The sequence below is a fragment of the Cannabis sativa genome, chromosome 1 (assembly GCF_029168945.1).
Source record: "Cannabis sativa cultivar Pink pepper isolate KNU-18-1 chromosome 1, ASM2916894v1, whole genome shotgun sequence".
Taxonomy (NCBI): Eukaryota; Viridiplantae; Streptophyta; class Magnoliopsida; order Rosales; family Cannabaceae; genus Cannabis; species Cannabis sativa.
The window spans coordinates 2,851,285-2,876,458 of NC_083601.1; the positions used below are offsets into that span (position 1 = coordinate 2,851,285).

Consider the following 25,174-nt stretch of genomic DNA (forward strand, 5'->3'; position numbering starts at 1 on the left):
TCGTGAAAGATGAATGCATCTCTACCCATATGAGATGGTGGAGGTGATGCAGATGTTGATGGCTCTAGTGTTAGATTTGTCGCTGGCCTACCATGCAACATAGTCAATATAGATTTGAGCTGCTCCATGATGAGGTTCTGGCCACCCTTCAACTCTATATGGCTAGTCTAATATGCCTCCTTCAGCTCGACATGAGAAGCATAAAGACCCTTATGCTCAGGCTCGATCTTGTCCAACCTCCCCATCAGTTATCTGTACTTAACACCACCAAGGCCTGAAGATGATGCAATGGGTTGAGGGTTTGATGCAGTGGCCTGAGTCTCTGCCTCAAGCATAAGAGCATTTTTGACATGTTTCACTGCTTTTTTTGCTTGGCTTCTGAAAATGGCTAGGTCTTAGGTGTCATCCTCAGTTTGTGTGGCATTTACACCAACCTCAATTAGGATCTCCACACCATTATAAGTGATGCTCTTTGCATACTCCTCTTCACCTGGGTGAAGAAGTAACCCCACCATCGCATCAAGTTTTTGTTTAAGATTTAAAGAAGAAAAGAGAAAAATGAGTTATCATTTATTCCAAACATTTCTCTTGAATAATTACTCTAAACATAAAATAAATAATACTCGGCTCGAAAATAATGCACTGAGATCCTTTTGAACTATCCCACCCTTGCTCGTCCAGCTAAGCATTCTCAAAAATCGAATCCCATGATTTGTGTCGTACCTCTTCCCAACCTCTAAAATGGCCTCATATGCCCAATATTGTATTGCAGGTGCGAAGTTATACGTTGTGTATTTGCACTCATGCTGAACTTCCAAACTTAGCTTCTTCTCAAAGTCTGCCTTTTGTTTCAACATGCCCTTTTGAAGGGAGTGCATAAAATAAGTACTTCCCTTAAGGAATCCTGAAGAAGAACTAGAGATCTTCGGCATCTAAGTATGTCAGGCGTAATCAAAGTGTTAGCCTCACGGTCCAGTAACACTACCTCAACAAACATGCACAAGCCAAGCTTGTACACGTCTTCCGAATCTGACAGTTTAAGAACCTCTCTTGGAGTGCTTTTGTCTTCATACTATCAAACCAGTTGAAATATTTGTTGATCAACCGATCTGACCCCGAGCGGGTAGCCTACGCAGCCTTCTCATCTTCTGTTGGCCCTGAGGTAAAGTTTAGGCTTGTAATGAGTGCAAACTCAACCACTCCAAATCTGATCTCCTTCTTGCCAATGTAAAAACGTATCTCTTCCACCTTCTCAACATCAACCTTCATCTTATGCAGCATTACTTGGTGAAATAACACCAAGAAAATGTGAGAGGTACGACATTCTAAAAATTATCAAAACCGCTTGCTTTTGCCGTCTCATTCAAATTGTATTCCCTAAACCACATCTTAATTTCTGCAAAAGCACTAGTGCCTCTATATGTCACGCGGCGAGTAAAATAGTCAAATGCTAGAACAATGAGTCGTGGAGCCATCTGAGAAAATATATAACAAAAACATACAGTAAGCACATCATTGAAAAATAATCGATAAAATATAGATAAACTATTGCCAAATAAAAATTCTTTAAAATATTAAAGATGGACAATAATAGAAAATTGTTGACAAAATATTAACATCTTGTCGACATTTTCTCAATAACCAAAATAACTGTAATATCCCAATAAGCCTAATGGTAAATAATTAGGGTTTATATTTATATTATGGGTTAATTATGTAATAAGTGATATTATGATCCTACTAATCTATTTCAACATAAATTTTAAATCTGTTATAAGGGCCTGTTTGGTACGCAGGACTAGATTGGATTAGACAGGCTAATTTGTCCAATCCAGTGTTTGGACATGTTACAAGTCTGGATAACTAATCCAGTTAACCTCATCTGTCTGGGATTATTTATCCCATCCAGCAGGGTGGGATAAATAATCCCATGCAGGTGAGATTTTTTTTTTATCGTTCTTTAATTTAAATTTTATTAATATATTTTAAATTTAATAAGAATTTCAAGGAAATAATTATCACACATTTATTTATACATTTTTTTTTATCAAAAACTTATTCATTAAAATTAGTGAAAATGTATAATTTTGAATTATTATACATAAGTTTTTAAAATTTAGAATATTATTAATTAAATAATAGTTACTTAAATTGATTCTAAGAAAAAAATATGACAGTAAAATTATATATTATTTTTAAATTACTAAAAGATTTATATAAATATTTTAAAAAATTAATATTTATATTAAATTAGTGTTAGATAAACAATTTTATATTATTCAAGTATTTTTATTTTACTATTTTAATTATTTATCAAATAAAACATATGACAAAATATTTTATTATATATTTATGATATATTCTTAATTATATATGATATATTATTTTTTTTGCTACGAATTATTTATTTATTATTATATATTTTAATTTTAATTTATTATTATATATTTTTATTTCATTTAAGTTTTTTTTTTCTAAAAGGAAATAAATAAAATAGTCCAGTCCATTCTTAAACCAAACACAGGATTACTTTCAGCATAATCCAATCTTGTCCAGTCCAGTCCAATCCTTTTCAGTCCAATCCAGTCCAATCCTGCGTACCAAACGGGCCCTAAGTGGATAAATAAGCGTAATTTATTTATTAATTACGGATAATTATATAGCATGTGTGAATGTAATATGAGTTATCTGTGGAATAAAAATATTTTCAGGTTTGGCAACCTTGGAGACTCGATCAAGGGCTAAAAATGTCATAACATGTTTAATTATAGATTTGAGGAGAATATTATGATAAGTTGATAGTGTAAGTATTGGGATAATTAAGAGTATGCGGAATTTGACCTGGTGTCCTAGAAATAGAGATTTCGCGGTTAAGAAATGATAAGATAACTATTAATAATAAAGTTTTTATTATTATTATTGTTAATATTATTATTATTATTATTATAATATTATCAATATTAATTTTTTTAAAATTGATAAGTTAATATATATTAAGTTTATAACAGTACGAATAAAGAACGAAAATGAAACTCTTCTCTGTTCTCCGTGCGATGAAACTCTCCTTCCCTTCATTTTCTTTGATTTTCAATCTAAAATCTACTAATTCAAGCTCTAATAGTAGCGGGACAATAAATCATTGAAGAGAAAAAACTTGAGGTAAGGATTAATTTCGTTTTAAATTAAAATTGATTGGTTTTATATAGTGACTTTGTGATTTAGAATAGTTATAGAGATTCTGACCTCATAATATTATTCTTGGGTAGCTATGGGACTAGTTTTGATAGTTACTTGTTAAAATTGAGGTGATTTTGCGTTAAAAATTGAGTTTGAAACCTTTACAACTTATGTCTGAACATTAGTGGCGTTTTCCATTTAAGGACTTGATTTTTAATTTTATTACGTTAGGATGGTGGTATTTATGGTATATGTGTTGTTGGAAATTATTTTACCAGGATCTAGATTTACTAACAAGTATGTTTGATTAACAACCTAATATGAATTCTAAAACAATGAAAATAAACACATATAAAGTTTAGAAAACCTTACAGTAGGTGCAGCGGAATAATATGACTCCTTCCATTCAGATCTCTAGCCCTTGATTCCTTTCTGTAGCAAAGCATAATCAAGATCTGAATCTGGATCTTCTTTTCTCCTTCTTTGATGCAGAATTTCCATAGTCTTACATACTATGATTGAGATACCACTTGATGTGTGTGGGCACTACTCATCACTCAACGATTTTCAAAAATTTAGAGAGAAGAAAAGAGAGAAGGTGGCGTGTGGCCTTTTCTGAAGGAAACTAAGTGCAAAGTTATGAGTTTCCTAAAGCCAACACTTTCTATTTATAGAAAACCCTCTAGGTTTAGGTTAGAATTGTATGACATTAAAATAATGGAAACTACAAATAGAAATCCTCATGCATGTGGTCGGCCATACAAAGGGATTGGGCCTCACTCTGCAACTTTTTCATTTTGTTATTTTCCATTCCCATTTTCTCAAAAATGCCAATTTTCCAATTTAACCTTTTAAATGCCAATTCTAATTATTTAATAACTTGAAAATAATTATTAAATAATATTGCCATTAAATATATTTATTAATTTAGACATGTAAAGTCTCTTAATCAATAAATAAACCTAAAATCTCTTTTCTTTACAATTTCGCCCTTACTTAGTGAAAATTCATAAAGTAGACATAGTCCAACTTTTAGAATTTTAATTAATTAATTAAAATCAATTAACTGAGTCTTACAAGCAGTATGGTCTCAACTAGTATGGGGACCATGGGTCTATATAACCGAGCTTCCAATAAGTTGAACCGAATTTACCAAGTAAATTCCCTAACTTATTAATTCTTCATTGAATCCACACTTAGAACTTGGAATTGCACTCTCAGTCATATAGAATGCTCTATATGTTCCATGATATAGACACGTCATTAGTTATCCATTGTTATAACCCTAATGTGATCAATGATCCTCTATATAGATGATTTACACTGTAAAAGGATTAAATTACCGTAACACCCTACAATGTATTTTATCCTTAAAACACTTAACCCTGTATAAATGATATTTCAGCTAAGTGAAGTGAGATCTCCACCATTTATTTTCATTTGGTTAAGCTCGAAGGAAATCATCCTTTACTTTCTATTCGCCAGATAGAAGCTATAGATTCCATATTTATGTTAGCGCTCCCACTCAATTGCACTACCGTGTTCCCAAAATGTACGTATCACCCTGACCCAAAAGTAGGCTTAACTAACAAATCAAAGAACACGGATAACACTCTTGAGATTGAACCTAACCATATCAGGATTAAGATCATTTGATCTAGGATCAACAGGTGATATTGAATTGAATAGATATTACGGTAAGTTTTAATATATCTAATCAAAGTTCAATATCGGTCCCTTTCGATGTATACTCCATACATCCGATACTGGTAAACTTTGCCAATGTCCTGGAAAGGACATAACACTTTTCCAAGGTGTAAGAATACCTATCGCTGATTATACATGTCAGTCTAAATCCAGTGTTCTGACAAATCAGGGAATAAACTTTTGAACATATAATTAAGATTATATTCCACTGTGCTGACAACACTATAATCTTTAACAAATTCATATGTTCTGGACTTAAAAAGAATTCATACATTATATACATATAATCATGAAATAAATCATGTGAACCATGCAACATATAATGTTATTTCTGATCTTTATTAATAAGTAAATCTGATTATATTGAAATGAGTTTTATTTAGGGCATAAAACCCAACATGTGTGCCCTGTGAAGTTTGGAGTGATTTAGACAGGTTTCTATGGTATTTCAGTGACTGCGAAAATTGGGATTTTTGACCTATGTTACTGCCAAACTGGTCCACCAGTTGGTGGAACTGGTTAACTGGTTTGTGGGGAAGTAGTTAACTGTTTCCTAATCGGTTTATCGTTTCTGGGTTTTTTTTTTTTCAGAAAATTGGGAATCATATTTTTATCATAACTTTTCACTCGAGTATCCATTTTAGACGTTCTATATACTTTATCAAAGATTTCGACGAGCTCTACAATATGGTATATGTCTTAAAGCTGAAATATAAGTTTTATTTCAGTATATTTATACCACAAAGTTTGGTAGGAAACCCTAGGTTGTCCTTTGTAACTATTAAGATGTTTTATGGGATATATACTTATTGGTTGACTATTGTTATGACATGGGCCTGGGATTATTGATCGTTCTCTAAGCAGGTCGTCCAACAGACCTGAACCGACACTTAAGGTAAGAAAAGTTAATGTACCACATGACATGACATGTTTTGTAATTGTCAATTGTCTGATTAGGCAATGACAATATGATGATACTATGGATGTGATAAACGGGCTCACCTGATTAGGTGATGCAATGTACCTATCGGTGATACTTGATTAGGTACGGGCGACAATGATATGAGATTGCCAGGTTATGGCATAGATTAAAACCGTTGTTAGGTTTCTTCCTGTTAGCGATACCGTATTAGGTACGGGCGGTAGTGACACGTAAATGTCAGGTTATGGAATAAACTGATATTGGAATTTATTTTACCAGGATCTTAGATCTACTCACAAGTATGTTGTTTAACACCCTAAATATGAACTTTCTAAAACGATAAATAAACACATATAAAGTTAAGAAAACCTTACATTGATGCAGCGGAATTAATGTCTCCTTCCACTCAGATCTCTAACCCTTGTATCCTTTCTGTCGCAGAGTATTATCAAGATCTGAGCCCGAATGTCCTTCTCTTTGTGTGTGATCCTTCACAGTCTTCCAATCTATGATTGAGTTATGTTGTGAAAATTATATTTCTTTATAATTGCGCAAGTGTACACAATCACAAACAAGTAATACAATGATAAGTAATCAAAGTTCGTCTCCACAGGGACTTTTTACTAAATAATGCTAAATCAACTAAGAGCAATTCCAAGAATTTCAAATAAAAATAAAATAAAATCACACATCAATTCACAAGAAAAATTTATAGCCTTGAATCTAAACTTGAGAACTAATTTTTTAAACTAAATAAACTAAAAATAAGAAACTAAAAGTGATTAAAATGGTGGTAATTTCAGATTTAGAAAATAGACTTGGGTGATTAATTTCCACTTGTATGTCCCAGTTGATACAGCAATGACCCAGCACTGACTCAGCAATCCTGGCAAAGTTAACAGATTTCTAAAAAACCAGCAAGCTTTTTCCAAAACTTGCAATAAACCATTCACAATCTCACAATGCATTCCTACATCAGTTTAGATCATAAATAGCCTAATAAAGTATCAAATCTTTAGTTATGCATGGTAGCAAAATATTCCTATTTCACTACTAATTGATACCTAAAAGAAAAGGTAAAAATCATGCATCAATTAGAAGGGTTCAACTAGGTCTTACTTTTCCAAGTAAGATCTAGCTTGCTAAATGTTAAAAATGGCCAAAAATTAACATTCATTCAACATTACATCACAACTAATTGAACTAAGTCAAGATTACTTCATCATTGCAAAGTCAAAACACTAGTCCATACAAGGGTTTATAACCACCCAAATCTCAAAAAGTTTAGTTCATAGCTGAAATTAATAACTCAAAACCAGAAAATGTATTGTTCATGGAGTTAAAGAGAAACTTAAAGAGAAGAAAATGATACAAAACGAAGTGGAGAGCAAGAGAGATGAGTGGTGAGCTCAAATCCTTTCTTTGATAGTTGCCTTCTTCTCCTTCTTCTCAATCTTCTTCTTCTTTCTTTGTACTCTCTTCTTTCTCTGTACTTAGAAACTTTTTGCTGCTGTAAGTTTCGTACTGCTATTCAAGTGCAGCCAGCCACCATCTATTCATGTCCTCTTTTCCTTTTTTTGCCACCCAATTAGGGTACCAAAGTTTTACCCTAATTGGAAATCCCAATCATCACCCACTTGTCCTTCATTTTCCACATGTTTGTTGAGTCAATAGCCAAATTCCGCCACCTCAGCTCGTTTTTCTTTTCATTAAAGCCAGCTGGACTATCTGCCAAAATAAACTTACTGGGCTGACAAATGGCTACACGATGATTGCTATAGCAATGCCAGTCAGCAATAATAATTTTTCTGCTCCTTTTTCTCCTTGTCCCAAATTTTTCCAAATACCTATTCTTGTATTTTTTTCTGCTTAAAACACATAAAAACAACAACATAAGCCCATCTAACACTTACTAACACACACACTTCCATTTATTGCAAAGACACAACAAACGAAACACAATTACATAGTATAGACATTAATTGCTCTACAATTCACATTAAATTCAAGCTTAAAGATATGAAAATAACTCTAAATCTTAGAGTTATCAAGTTACCACTTGCTGTGTGTGGGCACTTACTCTTTCACTAAGGTTCGAAATTTTGAAGAAGAAAAGAGAGAGAATGATTTCAGCCAAAGAAGAGAAAGGGAAGGCTCAGTTTTTCTGAAGAGAAAATTTTCTGACAGAAAACTAATGAAAGTGTGTTATTTTGACTGAGCCATCACTTTCTATTTACAGGCAACTACTAGGTTTAGGTTAGGAATTATTTGGCATTAAAATAATGAAAATATCAATTTGAAAAAACCACTTTAAGTGGCCGGCCATGGTGTGTGTAATGGGCCCCACTTGGTTTTGCAGTTTTCACAAATTTTATTTCTATTTTCTCAAAAACGCCAATTTTCCAATTCTAACCATTTAAATGCCAAAACTAATTATTTAATAACTAAAATAGATTATTAAATAATATTGTCATTTAATTTAATTATTAATTAGACATATAAAGTCTATTAATAAATAAATAAACCTAGAATCTCTTTTCTTTACAATTTTGCCCCTGCTTAGTGAAAATTCACAAATTAGACATAGTCTAACTTTAGAATTATAATTGATTAATCACAAATCGATTATTGAGTCTTACAAGCAGAATAGTCTCAACTAGAATGGGAACCATGGATCTATATGCTGAGCTTCCAATAAGTGAACCGAATTTACTAAGTAAATTCCTACTTATTAATTCTTTGTTGAATCCACTCTTAGAACTTAGAATTGCACTCTCAGACTTATATAGAGCATATTATATGTTCCACGATATAGATATGCTATCTCATTTAACTATTGTTATAATCTTATTGTGATCAAAGATCCTCTATATAGATGATTTACATCGAGATGGGATAATTTTACCGTTCTCACCCCTCAATGTATTTTGCCCCTTAAAACACTTAGCTACCTGTAAATGATGTTTAGTGATCTAAGAATTAGTCACTTAAACAAGAGCTCATCCATTTACATCTATTTAGCTAAGCTCGAAGGGAATCATCACTTAACTTCTATACACCTGTAGAAGCTATAGATTCCATATTTATGTTCAGCACTCCCACTCAATCATACTATCATATTCCTAAAATATACGTATCACCCTGACCCAAAAGTAGGCTTAACTAATAAATCAAAGAACATGAATAGTACTCCTGAGTTGAGTCTAAGCATATCAGGATTTAGATTCTTTTAATCTGAAGATCAACTACTGATATTGACTTGGAAAGATATAATGGTAAGTTTGTAATATCTTAACTAAGTTGCAATATCAGTCCAGTCCAATGTATACTCCATACATTCGAAACTATTATACTTTACTAATGTTCTGGAAAGAACATAACACTTACTCCAAGTGTAAGTACACATCATCGCTGATTATCACATTAGTGTAAATTCAAAACATTGATGAAACAGGAACTTAGTCTTTTGATTCATATGATCACAATCACATTCCACTGTGTTGACGATACTGTAATTGTGAATAAACATATATGATCTGGATTTAACTGATTTTGTGTATAAATGTAATAAACATATTAAACTATTAGCATGTAAAATTCATGCAAACATAAATCACTTCAAATTTCTTATATTGATAACTAATCAGATTGTAAAGAGTTTTATTTATGGCACAAAACCCAACAACTGAAACCGTTGTTGGGTTTCAACTTGTCAGCGATACATAATTAGGTACAAGCGGCAATGACATGTGAGTGTCAGGCTATGACACAAGCTTGTCTGATTAGGTGATGTGATACATTAGTGCCAGGTTGTGGCACGGGCTCACCTGATTAGGTGATGCAGTGATATTATGTATGATGTTAAATTATGTTACGGGCTTGCCTAATAGGCAATGCAATATATAATCATTTTTATTTCTGTGCATATGGTTTGTTATGGTATCCACTCTTGAATGTTATTGTTTAATCATTTTATAATAGTGAAATGGATAATTAGTTATTTTATGTATTCTTCTTTGTTACTTTTCTTGCTGAGTCTTTATGACTCACGGGTGCTTTGTGGTGCAGGTAAAGACAAGGAAAAGTTAGAGCAGCCATGAGATGACAGTCTTCTCCAGTAATGTACATATTGACCCCTTCGGCCTGTGTACCGAGTTGCCAGGAGTTGTTTTGGGTTGTATCTACTGTGTATCTTGATTTCGTATTTTGAATTGTCGTTGTATATAGTCCTTTATAAAACTTTTATAACAGGGATCCCCATAACACATTTTTAGTGTCGTTATGATGTCTATTTTTAGTGTTTTATTTTAGTCAATTTTTTAATATTATTACGATTTTGTTAAAATTAGTTAATCTACTAGTATTAAACTAGTTTATAAAATTTCATATGTGACGTCTCTATAGATTAGGGCATTACAATAACAATTTACAAGAAAATTGTCGACATCCTTTCGACATTATCTCAATAAAAAAAATAACGAGCATAAGAAAATTGTCGACATTATCTTAAATAAAAAAAGAATAGAATACGATAAAATTGTCGACATCCCGTTGACAAATTATCAACATAATAAATCGCAGAATACAATCAAATTGTCGATAAAATGTCGACATTCTATCGACATACTCAAGAAATTCTAAAAAAATTATAGCCTAACCAAAATTGTCGATAAATCATAGATAAAATATCAATATCCTATCGATATACAGTAAAAAATTTGATAAAACTAGTTATGCTTAAACAATCAACTACCCATTTTGATTTTCGTTGATATCCTATCGATATTTCATCAATAACAATGTAAAAATACACACACCACTGAAACATATCCAAAACTTCTAGCTATCATCAGAAAGAACACAAAATCTACATAAATTCAACTAATCTCAAGAACATACACAAATTCGCATCCAAATATATGAAAATCTAATTTTTTTCTTTTAAAAAAACTTACTTTTTGACTGAGCTTGGCAGTGGTGGCGACAATTTGAATCTTAGGCTCTGGGTCTCTCTGTGGTGGCCTGCAGTGGTTTCGATCTGCTTCGTGGTTGTGGTTGTGGTCGTGGTAACTTGGTTCGTGGTCATGGTGGTCGTTGGGTCACCTGCGAGAAGCGAAAAGAGAGAGAGAGAGAGAGAGAGAGAGAGAGAGAGAGAGAGAGAGAGAGAGAGAGAGAGAGAGAGAGAGAGAGAGAGAGAGAGAGAGAGAGAGAGAGAGAGAGAGAGAGAGAGAGAGAGAGAGAGAAAGAGAGAGAGATTGAGCAAGGGCGAGAGAGAGAGAATCTGGAGTGAAAATTAAGTTAAAATGGAGGATTGTCTGTTGTTTGGGGTGCCATCATTTAAGTTTTCGGTGGTGGTTGGGGTTTTCGAGACAGAGAGAGCACGAGGGAGAGAGGGACATAGAGAGAGGAAAAATTAAATAATAATGGTATTTTGGGTATCTATAGAAAATACTAGTATCTTTTGGTACAAATTAGATTGAGTTTAAATTTTGATATGAGATATTTTATTATGTATTGATTGTGAAATTTCTATTTATCAATTATTATTTATCGCGTTACTTGTTTATAGGGGTGTTCGCGGTGCGGGTGGTGCAGTTTTTGACCATTTTTTCAAACCAACCCGCACATGCGGTTTTTCTAATTTTCCAAACCGTACCCGCACCGCGAAATTAAAAAATCGCAAAAACTGCACTACAAAAAATGGTGTGGTGCGGTGCGATTTTTACAGTTTTTACAGTTTGGACTATCACCAAATAATTATACCATCACAAATACAATAAAGCTTGAGCAACACTTGTCAAAAATACCATAAGACTTGAAAATAAATATGAAAAAAAAATTAAGCTTCAACAATACAATAATTAGTGAGCTTTGAGTTGAACATTCACATATGAGACCAAAATAAATATAAAAATTGGTATTTTTATAATGTGTGGTGCGGTGCGGTTTGAACCGCATATTAATAATTCAAAACCGCAAATCACACTGCACTGCGCGGTTTAGGAAAAATTCAAACTGCGACCGCACCGCAAAGAATTTCAAATCGCATTTTTTTACGGTACGAACAGTTTGAGCGGTTTGATGAACACCCCTACTTATTTTACGATAAAATAAAATATAATATGATGAAAAAACTATATTTTAGAAGATATTATTAGTGAGTTGTGTACTATAGATATTAGATAACACAATTTGATGGTATAAAAAATTTAGGATACAAAAATACTAATTGTTGTTAACAAAAAAAAAAAATTGTATATCATTTTTTTTTAGAAAAAGTGTATATCATTTTTTGAAGGCTTATTAGGATTTTTGCCCCCTAAACTTTGACATGTATCAAATTATACCCCCTGAACTTTTAAGGTCGTTAAAAATGCCCCCTGAACTATTGAGATTGTTGGATTTAAAGACTTTTTTTCTAATTTCAGTAAAAAAGTCTAATATAGATGAAAATTCAGGGGCTATAATTTAGTACATATCAAAGTTCAAGGGGCGTGATTTGGTAAATATCAAAATCTAGGGAGCATGGTTTAGTACATAAGCAATCATTGAAATAGTAAAATTGAATGAAATTAAACAAAAGTCCTTAAATTCAACAATCTCAATAGTTCAGGGGGTATTTTCAACAACCTTAAAAGTTCAGGAGGTATAATTTAGTACATGTCAAAATTCAGAGGGCAAAAATCATAATTAACCTTTTTTTCAAATGCATATTTAAAAAATAAATAAATAATCCCCTCAAAATAAAAATAAAAATAAAATCCGCATCTTAAAATTTTGTTCGGTGAACATCAGTAGCATTAGCTTCCTTGTCGCTCTCCGCAAGTCTATTGTCCACAGAGAGAAGCTCAGTGCTACAGACCAAACCCTAGGAAAGCCTAACTAGGAAAACCTAGGATTTTATGATTACGCTTTCACAATTCTAGTACTATCCCATTCCATTCCCCCAACCTTCTCCATTTTCTTAGGGTTTCATTATTTGTTTTCCCCTTTTGATTCGTACTCACCGTAGCCATGGACGCTCAGAGAGCTCTGCTTGACGAACTCATGGGCGCAGGTATTTATACTACTATTCCTGTAATGGGGTATTATTAATTAATTGTTTATGTATTTTATTGTCTTCAATTGAATTTGCTTTTTGTTTGATTTAATTTCATTTATTCTCTGATCGGTTTGGTTTGATTGAATGATGAAACCCAGCTCGTAATATGACGGACGAAGAGAGAAAAGGGTTCAAAGAAGTTACTTGGGATGATAAGGAGGTTTGCGGTGCGTACATGGTTCGGTTTTGTCCCCACGATCTCTTCGTCAATACTCGGAGCGATTTAGGTGAGTTACATTGTGTTGAATTTTTATTCAGTTTGACTTATTTGAATCTTCAAGTATCAAATTGTTGAATAAAAAATGTTGAATGTGTTATTATTATTATTTCATTTAGAATTTGAATTTTGAAGTCTTTAAGTAGTTTATCATGTTCCTTTGCATAATGTTAAGTGCAAAGTTGCTAATAGATGTCTTTTTTCTACCTTCTTCAGGACCATGCCCAAGAATACACGACCCGAAGTTGAAAGAAAGGTGAATGAATTGATGTTTTATGAGGTTTTGATACATGCTGCTGATGAATTTTGTGCTATGCAGTTGAATCTTATGCAAGCAAACTACACTAATTTCTGCTTCTTGAATTTTGTGCTGCATTCTCTTCTCTCAAGTTCTTTAAGATATAAAACATTGATTTACAATTGTTTATGTGCATCTTGCATTATATAATTCACTTACCCCGATAACTTGCTGGCTTTACATAGCCTTGTGACAATTGTCTCCTGCTCGAATTTGTGCAAGTTCATAATTATTTTATTTTCTGATGCGATTGTAATATTAAATTGTTTCCTTCAAATCTAATGGTGACTTTATTTTTCGTTTGTGATGATAGTTTTGAGAAGTCTCCAAGGCATGACGTATTTGTGCCAAAATTTGAAACTGAGCTAGCTCAGTTTTGTGAGAAATTGGTGGGATTCACTTCTCCTTTCGGCTTTATGATCTCTAATGATTATCTTTCAATATGTTGTCAAAGCTTACTTTGTTACTACATGTGAAATCTGTAGGTTATGGACTTGGACAGAAGAGTAAGGCGTGGACGGGAACGACTTGCTCAAGAGGTGGAACCTGCACCTGCTCAGCCATTGTCATCTGAAAAAGCTGAACAGTTATCTCAGCTAGAGGATAAGATAAAGAACTTGCTGGAACAAGTGGAATCTCTCGGTGAAGCTGGGAAGGTGGATGAAGCTGAAGCACTCATGAGAAAGGTGCCCATCAATCATTCCTTGATTGCTCATCTACTTCTCCAAACTTTTTCACAAACTTCATCAATTCTATATTTCTTAGCATTGAAATTTTTAACTATTAATGAATGTATCACCATGAGATTTAATGTAGTTAATTTGGAGCTCTTGTTCTTGCTTCAACAGGTAGACACGCTTAATACTGAGAAGGCAGCTTTGACTCAGCAGACCCTGCCTGATAAAGTATTGCTGCTTGCACAAGAGAAGAAGATGGCCCTTTGTGAGATTTGTGGTTCTTTTCTCGTAGCCAATGATGCTGTGGAGAGGACTCAATCCCATATCACTGGGAAACAGCATATTGGTTATGGCATGGTTCGAGATTTCATTTCTGAGTACAAGGTAACTCTCCCCTTTCAAGAGCAATCAACTTAGAAAAGTCTAATTTTTCTTTCTATTAGTAATAAGTAAAAACTATTGCTTTTTAGTTGGCTAAGGAAAAGGGAAGGGAAGAAGAAAGGTTAGCAAGGGAGAAAGAAACAGAAGAGCGGAGGAAACAAAGAGAGAAGGAACTTGATAGTAGAAGGAGAAGTGTTTCAGGTGATAGAGACAGGCATCGTGATCGTGAGCGAGAGAGGGACAGATATCGAGATCGGGACTTGGATCGTGAAAGGTCTCGAGATTGGAATGGTAGAGGTAATCGAGATGGAGGAAGAAGTGGGGAATGGAGATCCAGAAATGGAAGAGATGGAGCTAGGGACAGGAACCGTGATCGAAGCAGGTCACGCTCCCCTGTTAGGCATGGACACAGGAGGTCACCTAGAAGTCCAGTTCACCCATATTAGTGAAATTGTAGATAGATGTCTGAGCTTTGATATTTAATGAGGTAGATTTTTATCCCAAAACTTTTACAAACACGTGCTTTTGGAGCCCTGACTTATTGTCTTCATGGGTGAAACTTTTTTGTTTCCTATCTCACAGCTTTGTAGACTGACACTATATCATCTTCCTTTCATCAATATTGTTAAAAGGAGAAAAAGGTTGAGGTAGGTATCTCGTTTTATTTATTTTTCAACTACAATTTGTATTACAATTTGTTCGGGCTTTGTTTGAAGTAAATTCCATTTAGCCCTCTATATGCATTTTCTCTGAAACAATGTTTTCGGAGTCTACTTTCCGTCCCTTGTTTGTTGGATATATAATATATTCTGTGTCCCATATTTTAGACATCGGACTCAATTATGTATGAATGAATACCTTTGACTGTGAGACTGCAGCAGGAGAGATAATGGGTTTTTTCATTTCTTGAGGTAACTTGTAAATCTCATCTTTGCTGTCAATAATCATTTAATTGAATATTCATGGATTCAATGCAAGGAAGAAAAAAAATTAGTTTGTGGCTCTTTCAGTATTAACCTATCTGCTGCAATCGCTTTGGTAAAATAACTGGTGTGGCATAGCCAATTCAGTTCGTGGTTAACTGACAAGGACAATTTACTCAGGAATACGAGCTGTGAAATTGTACTCTAGTGACAAAATATAGGTAAATTTTGGATTTTTAGACAATTCATATTCCGGATTGACTGACCCACGTTAGTGCAAGTTATTATTTGGCTTTTGTATTGTGACTTGAGCTGAAATGTTGGTTCAAATTTGCACTTGATGGTGGTACAATGCCTTATTTTTTTTGTTTCAGTGTGTGTCTATGTGCAAATTGAGGTATAGAATCTGTAAAAGTGTGTATTTTAAATAAACGGTACAAGGCAGGAAACTATGATGATTAGATGTGTCCGGTGGCTGACAAAAATCTGTTAATCAGGATGGTTCGTGCAGGGGAAACCACTTCCATTACAAAGCAGTTTGATCAACTTTTTGGAATTTCAGAAACAAAATACAAATGAAATAGGCCTTGGACGATGTGTAGTGAATGCTGAACTTTCATTTGGTAGTTGGTACCCCTTTTGGTCTCTCTTCTTGTATTTTAGGTACAGTGTAATAATTAATACAATCGAGGACATGCTGTTATTTCGTTGAGGATTCATGTGTCAGGCTTTTTGGCCTTTGGGCTTTTGAACCTATAGAATGATTTGGTGTATAATCAAAACATTCAGCTATGCGGCATCTTTTTTCGTTTTCTGTATGAATGACATTCATTGGTCCAGTTTTTTTGGCCCCAATACCGATAGAAAAAGATCAATTCCAATAAACCAACGCCAAAAGGAAGGAAAGAAAGAGACAAAGATAGATTCTGTTAATAATTAAGTAAAAAAAAGGCAAAGTCGTTAGATGCACGCACAAATATAGCAGCTTGAGCTAAATAATAATAATAATAAAAGTATTTGTATTATGCGCACATTGTAATATGTTGTTTACTTACTTTGAAATCCTAGATGGAGAAAACAAAACTGGAAACATTTATGATTTATATGAGAAAGAAAAAAGAATAAAGACTGGTAAATTAATAAAGAAGCAACAGTGTGATTAACATGTGTGTAAAAGAACAAATTTTGGGGGCACACTGTATTGGTATAGTAAACTCTTTTATCTCAAGACAAAATTTGTTAATCCAAATTGATTCGACGCATCTTACAAACAAGGTTTGCTGTTGGAAGATCAAGCTGATGATTTCCCGAATCAGATTTAACAAGCTGTTTGAGCTCGTCTCTCGCTGTTGAAAGACAAGTGTGGAATGTTGCAAGAACTGGTGGAATTGGCATTGATAGAGCAGAGAGCACATTACTCAGATATTCAATGTCCACTGATAATTGTTGTGCACCACGATCCGTTATGTACTGTATTCCCCGCAATTGCTCCATGTAAAGGGCGGTAGCACCTTCTGCAACCTTCATTAAAAGAAAATACAAAAAAAAATGTTCTTTTATTACCAACAATCACGGAACCAACCAAAAAAACAAAAAGAAAAAAGAGAACACAATCTAGTATTCTGAAAAAATAATATGCAAAATTGAGGATATTCTTTATTACTATATAAGTTGTACCTTGAACATCCATTCAGTTGCAAAGAACTGGGCCTCGTCATTGTTGGCGTCATTGCTGGAAATGCCCTCTGCAAGTGGCTCCAATTGTTGGGGTAAAGTAAGTAAATATTCACCAACACTGGTTACATAGGCCTGAGGATAAGCACTGAAACTTGGTAGAGGGAAAGCACTTTGCTCCTCCACAGACGACCATATTGGCAAACGAGAAACATCACTTAGTCGTTGCCGTACTTTGGAAATGAGGACATCATATACAAGTTCATTTACTGTGTCAGCAAATGTTGTCACTCTTTGAGATGCCAACTGAAGTGTATGAAACCTGGGATCTTTAGACTACATAACAAAAAGCAAAGCTTGTCAGCATCGTTCCATTACCCCACAAGAAGTTCTAGCCAGGAATGCAACAAAATATCTTTTCAAAGTCTTTAAAAACAAATATGTACGAGATGTAGAGACCGTGACTCTGAAATTGAAATATTGCTTTATGTACCTGATTTAAAAGGTTAAAGAGCTTCCGAGCCTTCTCAGGGATGTCAACAAGTCGCACTGCTGCCGCATCCAAAGCAGCCCTTCCACCCACAGATGCTTCCCCGTTGCTGTCATCACCAACATGTGATGGGCTTTGGTCCACATTGGAACCAAATACTGAAAAAGACAATGTCGTGCTCAATCTAGCCAAAGTAGCTCTTAAGGAAGCTTCAAAAACAGAGGACCTGCTAGTTAAACAGTCTGAAACTGTGAGGATCTGCAAAGCCCCTTGAACAATGGACCATTCCTCCTCATTTGAAATCAATTCAACTTTTCGTGCAGTGTTGCTATCTCTCTTGTCCAATCCCATCTCTTTCTTTGAACCAACACCATCTTGGTCTACTCCACAGACTACTCTTAACGATTTTAGTGTCTCTTGCAAAGCTGAGATATATTGTAACAATATGTCATCAAGAGCAAGAATTAGCTCATCTGCTTCAGAACCACCAGTAAAGTTGATACACCTTTCTACAGCTGCTTCAAGAAGTACAATGATATGAGGAATAGACTCCTCCATTCTACGAACTGTTTCACTGAGTTCAATCCCCTGGGCACCCACACCACGAGTAACAGCTCCCCTAAGATCCACCCCAGCAATTTCAGAAGAAAGGATGGCCCGCTCCATCTGTCCATACCTAGATTGCATGTTTAATCACTAATTAAAAAATGAATATGGCCGTTACAGAATCTAGTAAATGACAAAGAAAACATTACTGAACGAAGTTTTTTAAAAGAAGAAAATGGAAGTGCGTGCATACAATTTTATGATTGCTTACCTTTGTTTAAATGATTCAAAGGGAGAGTACACTGCCTTGAGTGTATCCATTAGAACTCGAAGATCAGAATCTGAAAATGAATGTTGAATATTTCTAGCAAAAGTCTGTGTCACGCTATGTAACTCAATCAATGCCTCCAAATGTTTCCTCTGAATCTTAATTCCCTTGGGCATGTCACCAGACATAATATCTAATAAACCTATATAAAAAGAAACATAAGATATTTACAGAATAATTTGTGAATTGCCAAAAGTAAAATTGTATAACTTAAAGCTTCTCCAATTGAAAGATATTTAAAATATTAAATGCCTACAAAATAAAAAAAGTCAGTACAAACCTTTCCCCAAAGCTCTTGTTTCAGGAACAACTTCTCCAATTGAATGGTTGATACGTGAAATAAAGCTTGGTCCTATAGTTGCCATTGTCTCAATCAGTAGCTTTGGAACAAGATTTTTATAATCCTCAGGAAAAGCAACCATACACCTGCAGATGACAGTTATAGCTCAATCTCTAAATTCAGTGAAAGCTTCTATGTGTCAACAATATGTTACCCGGTGCTTAAAATAACATTAAGTCAGAAGAATTTACCACTTCCACTCTTGCTCAAGATAAAGAATCAATTCATCATAGAAGCTTGGCAACCAACTTGAGAAGGAAATTGTTGAAGAACTTGATTGAAACTCATGGCTTGATAGCCTTTCAGCTTCACTCTTCTCATTTGCAAGCCTAATAGCACGTTGCTTTGAATCAAAATCTTCCCAAAGCTGCTTTATAGGCTTTAGGTGAACTTTAGTGTAATGTAGCTCCAGTGACTTGAATCTTCCAATTCGAATGAGAATACCCCGCAAATTTTGAGCAATGTCTATCTGCAGGATTATAATAGATGTAAGTTATTCAAGTTGTGTATGATATGTACTAAAAAGAGTTGATACGAGGTGGCTTGAGCAGAAAGCAAGTGAAACGCAAAATAAGCGCTGTATAAATTTGGCAACCTTCCGATTGGATAATGCATCTGTTAAACGTGGCTGGACCATTGCGTCTAGCCTATCTTCTAGGACCTCAAGTTGCTTTCTCACATTAGCAAATTCAGCAACCTAAAACAAAAAATAAAAAACCATGTTAAACTTTCAAAATTTTTAGAAATACCAAATGTAGTGTATAGTGGTGAAACAATCATAGAAAAATATTACCTCCCCCACAGCAGACAAGCAATGCCTCATGTTAGCTAAGGTCTCTGCAGCCCTTGGAAGATCACCACTGGCAAAGACATCTTCCACAGTTGAACTTAATTGAGTTAACCCAGCAGCATCCTGTTGACCCATACACAATGAGTATATCAAATGCAACATCAACATTTGCCAATACAGCACTGATTACAACTTCTGCGATTAAATACCCACCTGCAATGTGTCATAAGCAGCTTCCATCCTCTGCTTAACAGTATCAACTTTGGCCAGAGCAGCTATAGATTCAGCTGATGATCCTTCAGCCTGCAAATTAAAACCAATTGTTTGAAAGAGAGAATATTGTCACACATACACATGTATCAAGAAAAAAGCTAAAAACTCAAACCATATAAACATAGCTAAGCCAGCAACAACTATCTACCGATGTAAATTATATAATCCAATTACATTGGTAAATATATTATAACGTGGGTACATTAATGTGAACTTGTTACTATAATTTATAGTAATGCTCTGCAACCTAATGGAAAGCAGAACAAATCTATTTAGGCTACTATTTGAGTTATATGCATGGTATATCATGTGTATAACTCAATGTGATTCCATATATTTATTCTTAACCAGAGAAAGAGAACACGAGACGTTTTAACCAAAAGGGCGCCAGCTGATTTGTAATATTTTCCAAAAATTTACTAACTCATTGCCAAAAGATTGAGCTAAAAAAATAGCTCAAACTACAGAACACTAGTTCTCAAATGTCCAAAAAACTAGCATTGAAATTTTTACATTAGGAAATATTCCTCAAATTTCCCTCGTTCACTTGGGAAAATTGACAAAACTCAGCCGAGAATTATACCAAGCTTCAAATTTGGCATCAAGGAATAGCATATTTAGAAAATTATACTTTCTCAACTTCCGAAATGCAGTGAATCTGACCCTGCCACCCTAATATTGTCCAAATTTTCCACACTTAACGTCTTCTAGTGAATTAAATCCAAAAAGAAATCATGAACCAAAATTCGAATTGCAGAACAAAAGAAGAAACATAGCAGAAACAGTGACATCATGTAGGTACCTTCTTGAGCTTCTGAAGGATTCCGGCGACGGCGGAACGTAGTGAGACCGCATCGTCACGAAGGCGGATCACATCGCGGGTGGCCCGCGGGACGCGAAGTAGGGCAGCGGAGCTCTGCTCCTCGAGCGAGGCGGAGATCTCTTCAGATAAGATTTGGAGTCTCATCTCCAGATCGACGAGATGGTTGTCGATTGAGTCCTCCGGGTGCCGAGTCTGACAGGCCGAGTTCACCCATTTCTTCGGGTCGAAATTATCAGCCGAGAATGGACCTAGATCCATCATCATTCTGACCGCCGAGGTCGCTCAGGATCGGACGAGTGAACTCAGATAGGTCCTGAATGAAATGAATGTCAGATAAGTTTGAGTTTGTTATATCATTACATTTACAGTTGAGACTTTGAAGAGAAAATATGATGTTTGTGAATGAGAGGGGCGAAATTATAATAATATTTCATTTAGACGTGCCTTTTGCAATAAAAGCAAATAACAAGGGGCTTTCTTCTTATTCTTCTAATTAAGATTTTTATCCTAAATTTTAGTATGTACTAAATTTTTCTCCCCAAACTTTATAGGCCATTGAAAATTTGACCCACACTATTAAAATTTTTGAATTCAAAGATTTCTGTCTAATTTTATTGATCGATGCCTAATGTAGATGAAAGTTTAAAGGTACGTACACGGGACACGATATATAATCGTCACGTTAGTAAAATTGAATGGAAGTGAATAGAAGTCCTTAGAATTCAAGAATCTCAATAGTTCAAGAAGAATTTTTAATATCTTAAAAAGTTTGAAGAGCACGATTTGGTACATATCAAAATTTAGGGCGCAAAAATCTTAATTAACCTTATTATTTTGAATGAGTTTTGTTACTTAATAAAATTTATAAAAATGTCGTTCATTTTAATATGTATAGGCCAAGTCTATAGTACACTCCTTAAAGAGATTTTTTCGTAGACTTTTATCTGTTTTAGCATTTAAAAAAGTTTTTTGGTCTATTTTTTTTTTCATGAACATGATTTTTTTTCTTATATGTGTGGTAAATAATTGTTTAAGTTTTATTTTTGGTACTGTAACTATTTAATTTTTTATTGAAAATTTACAAGTACGACCTCCAATTATTAGTTCATAATTATAGTTAGTCAAAATACTTGTTTACCCTTCTAATTATCTCATGATTACTTATATACCATTAATTCAATGTGAACAGTTAATCTATAACTTATTATAGATTTGGATCCAACTGTTAGCACTCTCAGAATTAACATTATAAGGGCTCGTTTGGAACACAGTATTAGGTCGTATTGTATTGTATCATATTGAATTGGATTACATATCATATTTTTATATAATATTATGTTAAACTTTAATTTATACTAAAATATTATACATTTAGGTGTCCATAAAAGTTAATGGGATAATTACATGAGGCACCATTTTTTTTTGTAAAAAAATTACATTTTTACGTTTACAGAATTTTTTTTTTTTTTTTTTACATTTTTACGGTTTTTCATAAAGCAACACGAAAACAACAAGAAAACTACATAAAAATAACATGAAAATAACATCTAAATTACATCAAAACAACATGCAGATAACAAAAAATCAATAACAAAGTAACAAGAGTACAACATAAAAAGATCGTATTTTTTGTAAATAAAATAAAAAAAATCATAAAAATGTTTAAAATTCTGTAAAATCGTATTTTTGTAATTTTTTTTGTTGTTTTTATGTATTTGTGAAATAATCCCAAAGTTAATACTACATATAATTTTATATAAAAATATTGAATAAAATATAATTTAATATAATACTATACAATACAATACGGTCTAATACGGCGTTCCAAACGAACCCTAAGAGAACTAATACGACGTACCATTGAATTGGTAGGTGACGTATTTCCCATGTGACTTTTATGGGTGTCAGATTGTACTAGCTGTACAGGCTGGGCTTCAGACGCGTGTCACCTCAGGGTCATTCTCATTTGAATTTCCCTTGCTCTTAGTTGTTGGATCATTTAGCCCAGTACACAAGGACACACATGCTCTGCACGATTGCGTCTCGTGGGGGATAACCTTCGACATCGTACATGAAAAAGCAATAAAATTTTGCAATATTTCATTTAGAAGTGCCTTTTGCAATAAAAGCAAATAACAAGGGGCTTTCTTCTTATTCTTCTAATTAAGATTTTTATCCTAAATTTTAGTATGTACTAAATTTTTCTCCCCAAACTTTATAGGCCATTGAAAATTTGACCCACACTATTAAAATTTTTGAATTCAAAGATTTCTGTCTAATTTTATTGATCGATGCCTAATGTAGATGAAAGTTTAAAGGTACGTACACGGGACACGATATATAATCGTCACGTTAGTAAAATTGAATGGAAGTGAATAGAAGTCCTTAGAATTCAAGAATCTCAATAGTTCAAGAAGAATTTTTAATATCTTAAAAAGTTTGAAGAGCACGTTTGGTACATATCAAAATTTAGGGCGCAAAAATCTTAATTAACCTTATTATTTTGAATGAGTTTTGTTACTTAATAAAATTTATAAAAATGTCGTTCCTTTTAATATGTATAGGCCAAGTCTATAGTACACTCCTTAAAGAGATTTTTTCGTAGACTTTTATCTGTTTTAGCATTTAAAAAAGTTTTTTGGTCTATTTTTTTTTCATGAACATGATTTTTTTTCTTATATGTGTGGTAAATAATTGTTTAAGTTTTATTTTTGGTACTGTAACTATTTAATTTTTTATTGAAAATTTACAAGTACGACCTCCAATTATTAGTTCATAATTATAGTTAGTCAAAATACTTGTTTACCCTTCTAATTATCTCATGATTACTTATATACCATTAATTCAATGTGAACAGTTAATCTATAACTTATTATAGATTTGGATCCAACTGTTAGCACTCTCAGAATTAACATTATAAGGGCTCGTTTGGAACACAGTATTAGGTCGTATTGTATTGTATCATATTGAATTGGATTACATATCATATTTTTATATAATATTATGTTAAACTTTAATTTATACTAAAATATTATACATTTAGGTGTCCATAAAAGTTAATGGGATAATTACATGAGGCACCATTTTTTTTTGTAAAAAAATTACATTTTTACGTTTACAGAATTTTTTTTTTTTTTTTTTACATTTTTACGGTTTTTCATAAAGCAACACGAAAACAACAAGAAAACTACATAAAAATAACATGAAAATAACATCTAAATTACATCAAAACAACATGCAGATAACAAAAAATCAATAACAAAGTAACAAGAGTACAACATAAAAAGATCGTATTTTTTGTAAATAAAATAAAAAAAATCATAAAAATGTTTAAAATTCTGTAAAATCGTATTTTTGTAATTTTTTTTGTTGTTTTTATGTATTTGTGAAATAATCCCAAAGTTAATACTACATATAATTTTATATAAAAATATTGAATAAAATATAATTTAATATAATACTATACAATACAATACTTGCCTAATACGGCGTTCCAAACGAACCCTAAGAGAACTAATACGACGTACCATTGAATTGGTAGGTGACGTATTTCCCATGTGACTTTTATGGGTGTCAGATTGTACTAGCTGTACAGGCTGGGCTTCAGACGCGTGTCACCTCAGGGTCATTCTCATTTGAATTTCCCTTGCTCTTAGTTGTTGGATCATTTAGCCCAGTACACAAGGACACACATGCTCTGCACGATTGCGTCTCGTGGGGGATAACCTTCGACATCGTACATGAAAAAGCAATAAAATTTTGCAATATTTCATTTAGAAGTGCCTTTTGCAATAAAAGCAAATAACAAGGGGCTTTCTTCTTATTCTTCTAATTAAGATTTTTATCCTAAATTTTAGTATGTACTAAATTTTTCTCCCCAAACTTTATAGGCCATTGAAAATTTGACCCACACTATTAAAATTTTTGAATTCAAAGATTTCTGTCTAATTTTATTGATCGATGCCTAATGTAGATGAAAGTTTAAAGGTACGTACACGGGACACGATATATAATCGTCACGTTAGTAAAATTGAATGGAAGTGAATAGAAGTCCTTAGAATTCAAGAATCTCAATAGTTCAAGAAGAATTTTTAATATCTTAAAAAGTTTGAAGAGCACGATTTGGTACATATCAAAATTTAGGGCGCAAAAATCTTAATTAACCTTATTATTTTGAATGAGTTTTGTTACTTAATAAAATTTATAAAAATGTCGTTCATTTTAATATGTATAGGCCAAGTCTATAGTACACTCCTTAAAGAGATTTTTTCGTAGACTTTTATCTGTTTTAGCATTTAAAAAAGTTTTTTGGTCTATTTTTTTTTCATGAACATGATTTTTTTTCTTATATGTGTGGTAAATAATTGTTTAAGTTTTATTTTTGGTACTGTAACTATTTAATTTTTTATTGAAAATTTACAAGTTCGACCTCCAATTATTAGTTCATAATTATAGTTAGTCAAAATACTTATTTACCCTTCTAATTATCTCATGATTACTTATATA

At 33.3% G+C, this 25,174-nt stretch overlaps 2 protein-coding genes across 17 annotated transcripts; one reads left to right on the plus strand and one right to left on the minus strand.

Annotated features, from left to right (window-relative positions):
• Positions 1-12,566: 12,566 nt before the first annotated feature.
• Positions 12,567-16,243, plus strand: LOC115706049 (uncharacterized). Of its 16 annotated transcripts, none has more exons than XR_009684057.1 (11): positions 12,583-12,863; positions 13,007-13,135; positions 13,342-13,381; positions 13,737-13,812; positions 13,909-14,109; positions 14,272-14,484; positions 14,571-14,968; positions 15,064-15,128; positions 15,309-15,392; positions 15,476-15,625; positions 15,902-16,243. XR_009684057.1 is itself a non-coding variant. In XM_061102552.1 (8 exons), the coding sequence occupies exons 1-7, from the start codon at positions 12,821-12,823 to the stop codon at positions 14,925-14,927; spliced, it is 1,059 nt and encodes a 352-aa protein (XP_060958535.1). In that variant the 5' UTR covers positions 12,576-12,820; the 3' UTR covers positions 14,928-14,968; positions 15,064-16,116. The 16 variants fall into 16 exon arrangements, 2 of the variants coding, with proteins under 2 accessions (XP_060958532.1, XP_060958535.1); XR_009684056.1 differs by having other exon boundaries at positions 15,492-15,625; XR_009684058.1 differs by having other exon boundaries at positions 15,585-15,625.
• Positions 16,244-16,403: 160 nt separating this feature from the next.
• On the minus strand, positions 16,404-21,067 carry LOC115706048 (conserved oligomeric Golgi complex subunit 7). Its single transcript, XM_030633550.2, has 10 exons — positions 20,648-21,067; positions 19,786-19,875; positions 19,576-19,695; positions 19,378-19,479; positions 18,974-19,251; positions 18,723-18,868; positions 18,386-18,584; positions 17,572-18,244; positions 17,082-17,414; positions 16,404-16,925 (listed from the first exon to the last, which is right to left on the minus strand). Exons 1-10 carry the CDS (start codon positions 20,930-20,932, stop codon positions 16,644-16,646), a joined length of 2,508 nt encoding a protein of 835 aa, XP_030489410.2. The 5' UTR covers positions 20,933-21,067; the 3' UTR covers positions 16,404-16,643.
• Positions 21,068-25,174: the final 4,107 nt, after the last annotated feature.

Bases quoted from the DNA above. Each gene is read 5' to 3' on its own strand.
- LOC115706049 (XM_061102549.1), top strand. From the start codon at position 12,821: ATGGACGCTCAGAGAGCTCTGCTTGACGAACTCATGGGCGCAG. The intron at 13,136-13,341 runs GTGAGTTACATT...TACCTTCTTCAG, and splicing joins CAATACTCGGAGCGATTTAG to GACCATGCCCAAGAATACAC. The intron at 13,813-13,908 runs GTGGGATTCACT...TGAAATCTGTAG, and splicing joins CTCAGTTTTGTGAGAAATTG to GTTATGGACTTGGACAGAAG.
- LOC115706048 (XM_030633550.2), bottom strand. From the start codon at position 20,932: ATGATGATGGATCTAGGTCCATTCTCGGCTGATAATTTCGACCCGAAG. The intron at 19,480-19,575 runs GTAATATTTTTC...TTTTTGTTTTAG, and splicing joins GCTTGTCTGCTGTGGGGGAG to GTTGCTGAATTTGCTAATGT. The intron at 18,585-18,722 runs GTTTGTACTGAC...CTTTTTATATAG, and splicing joins AACAAGAGCTTTGGGGAAAG to GTTTATTAGATATTATGTCT.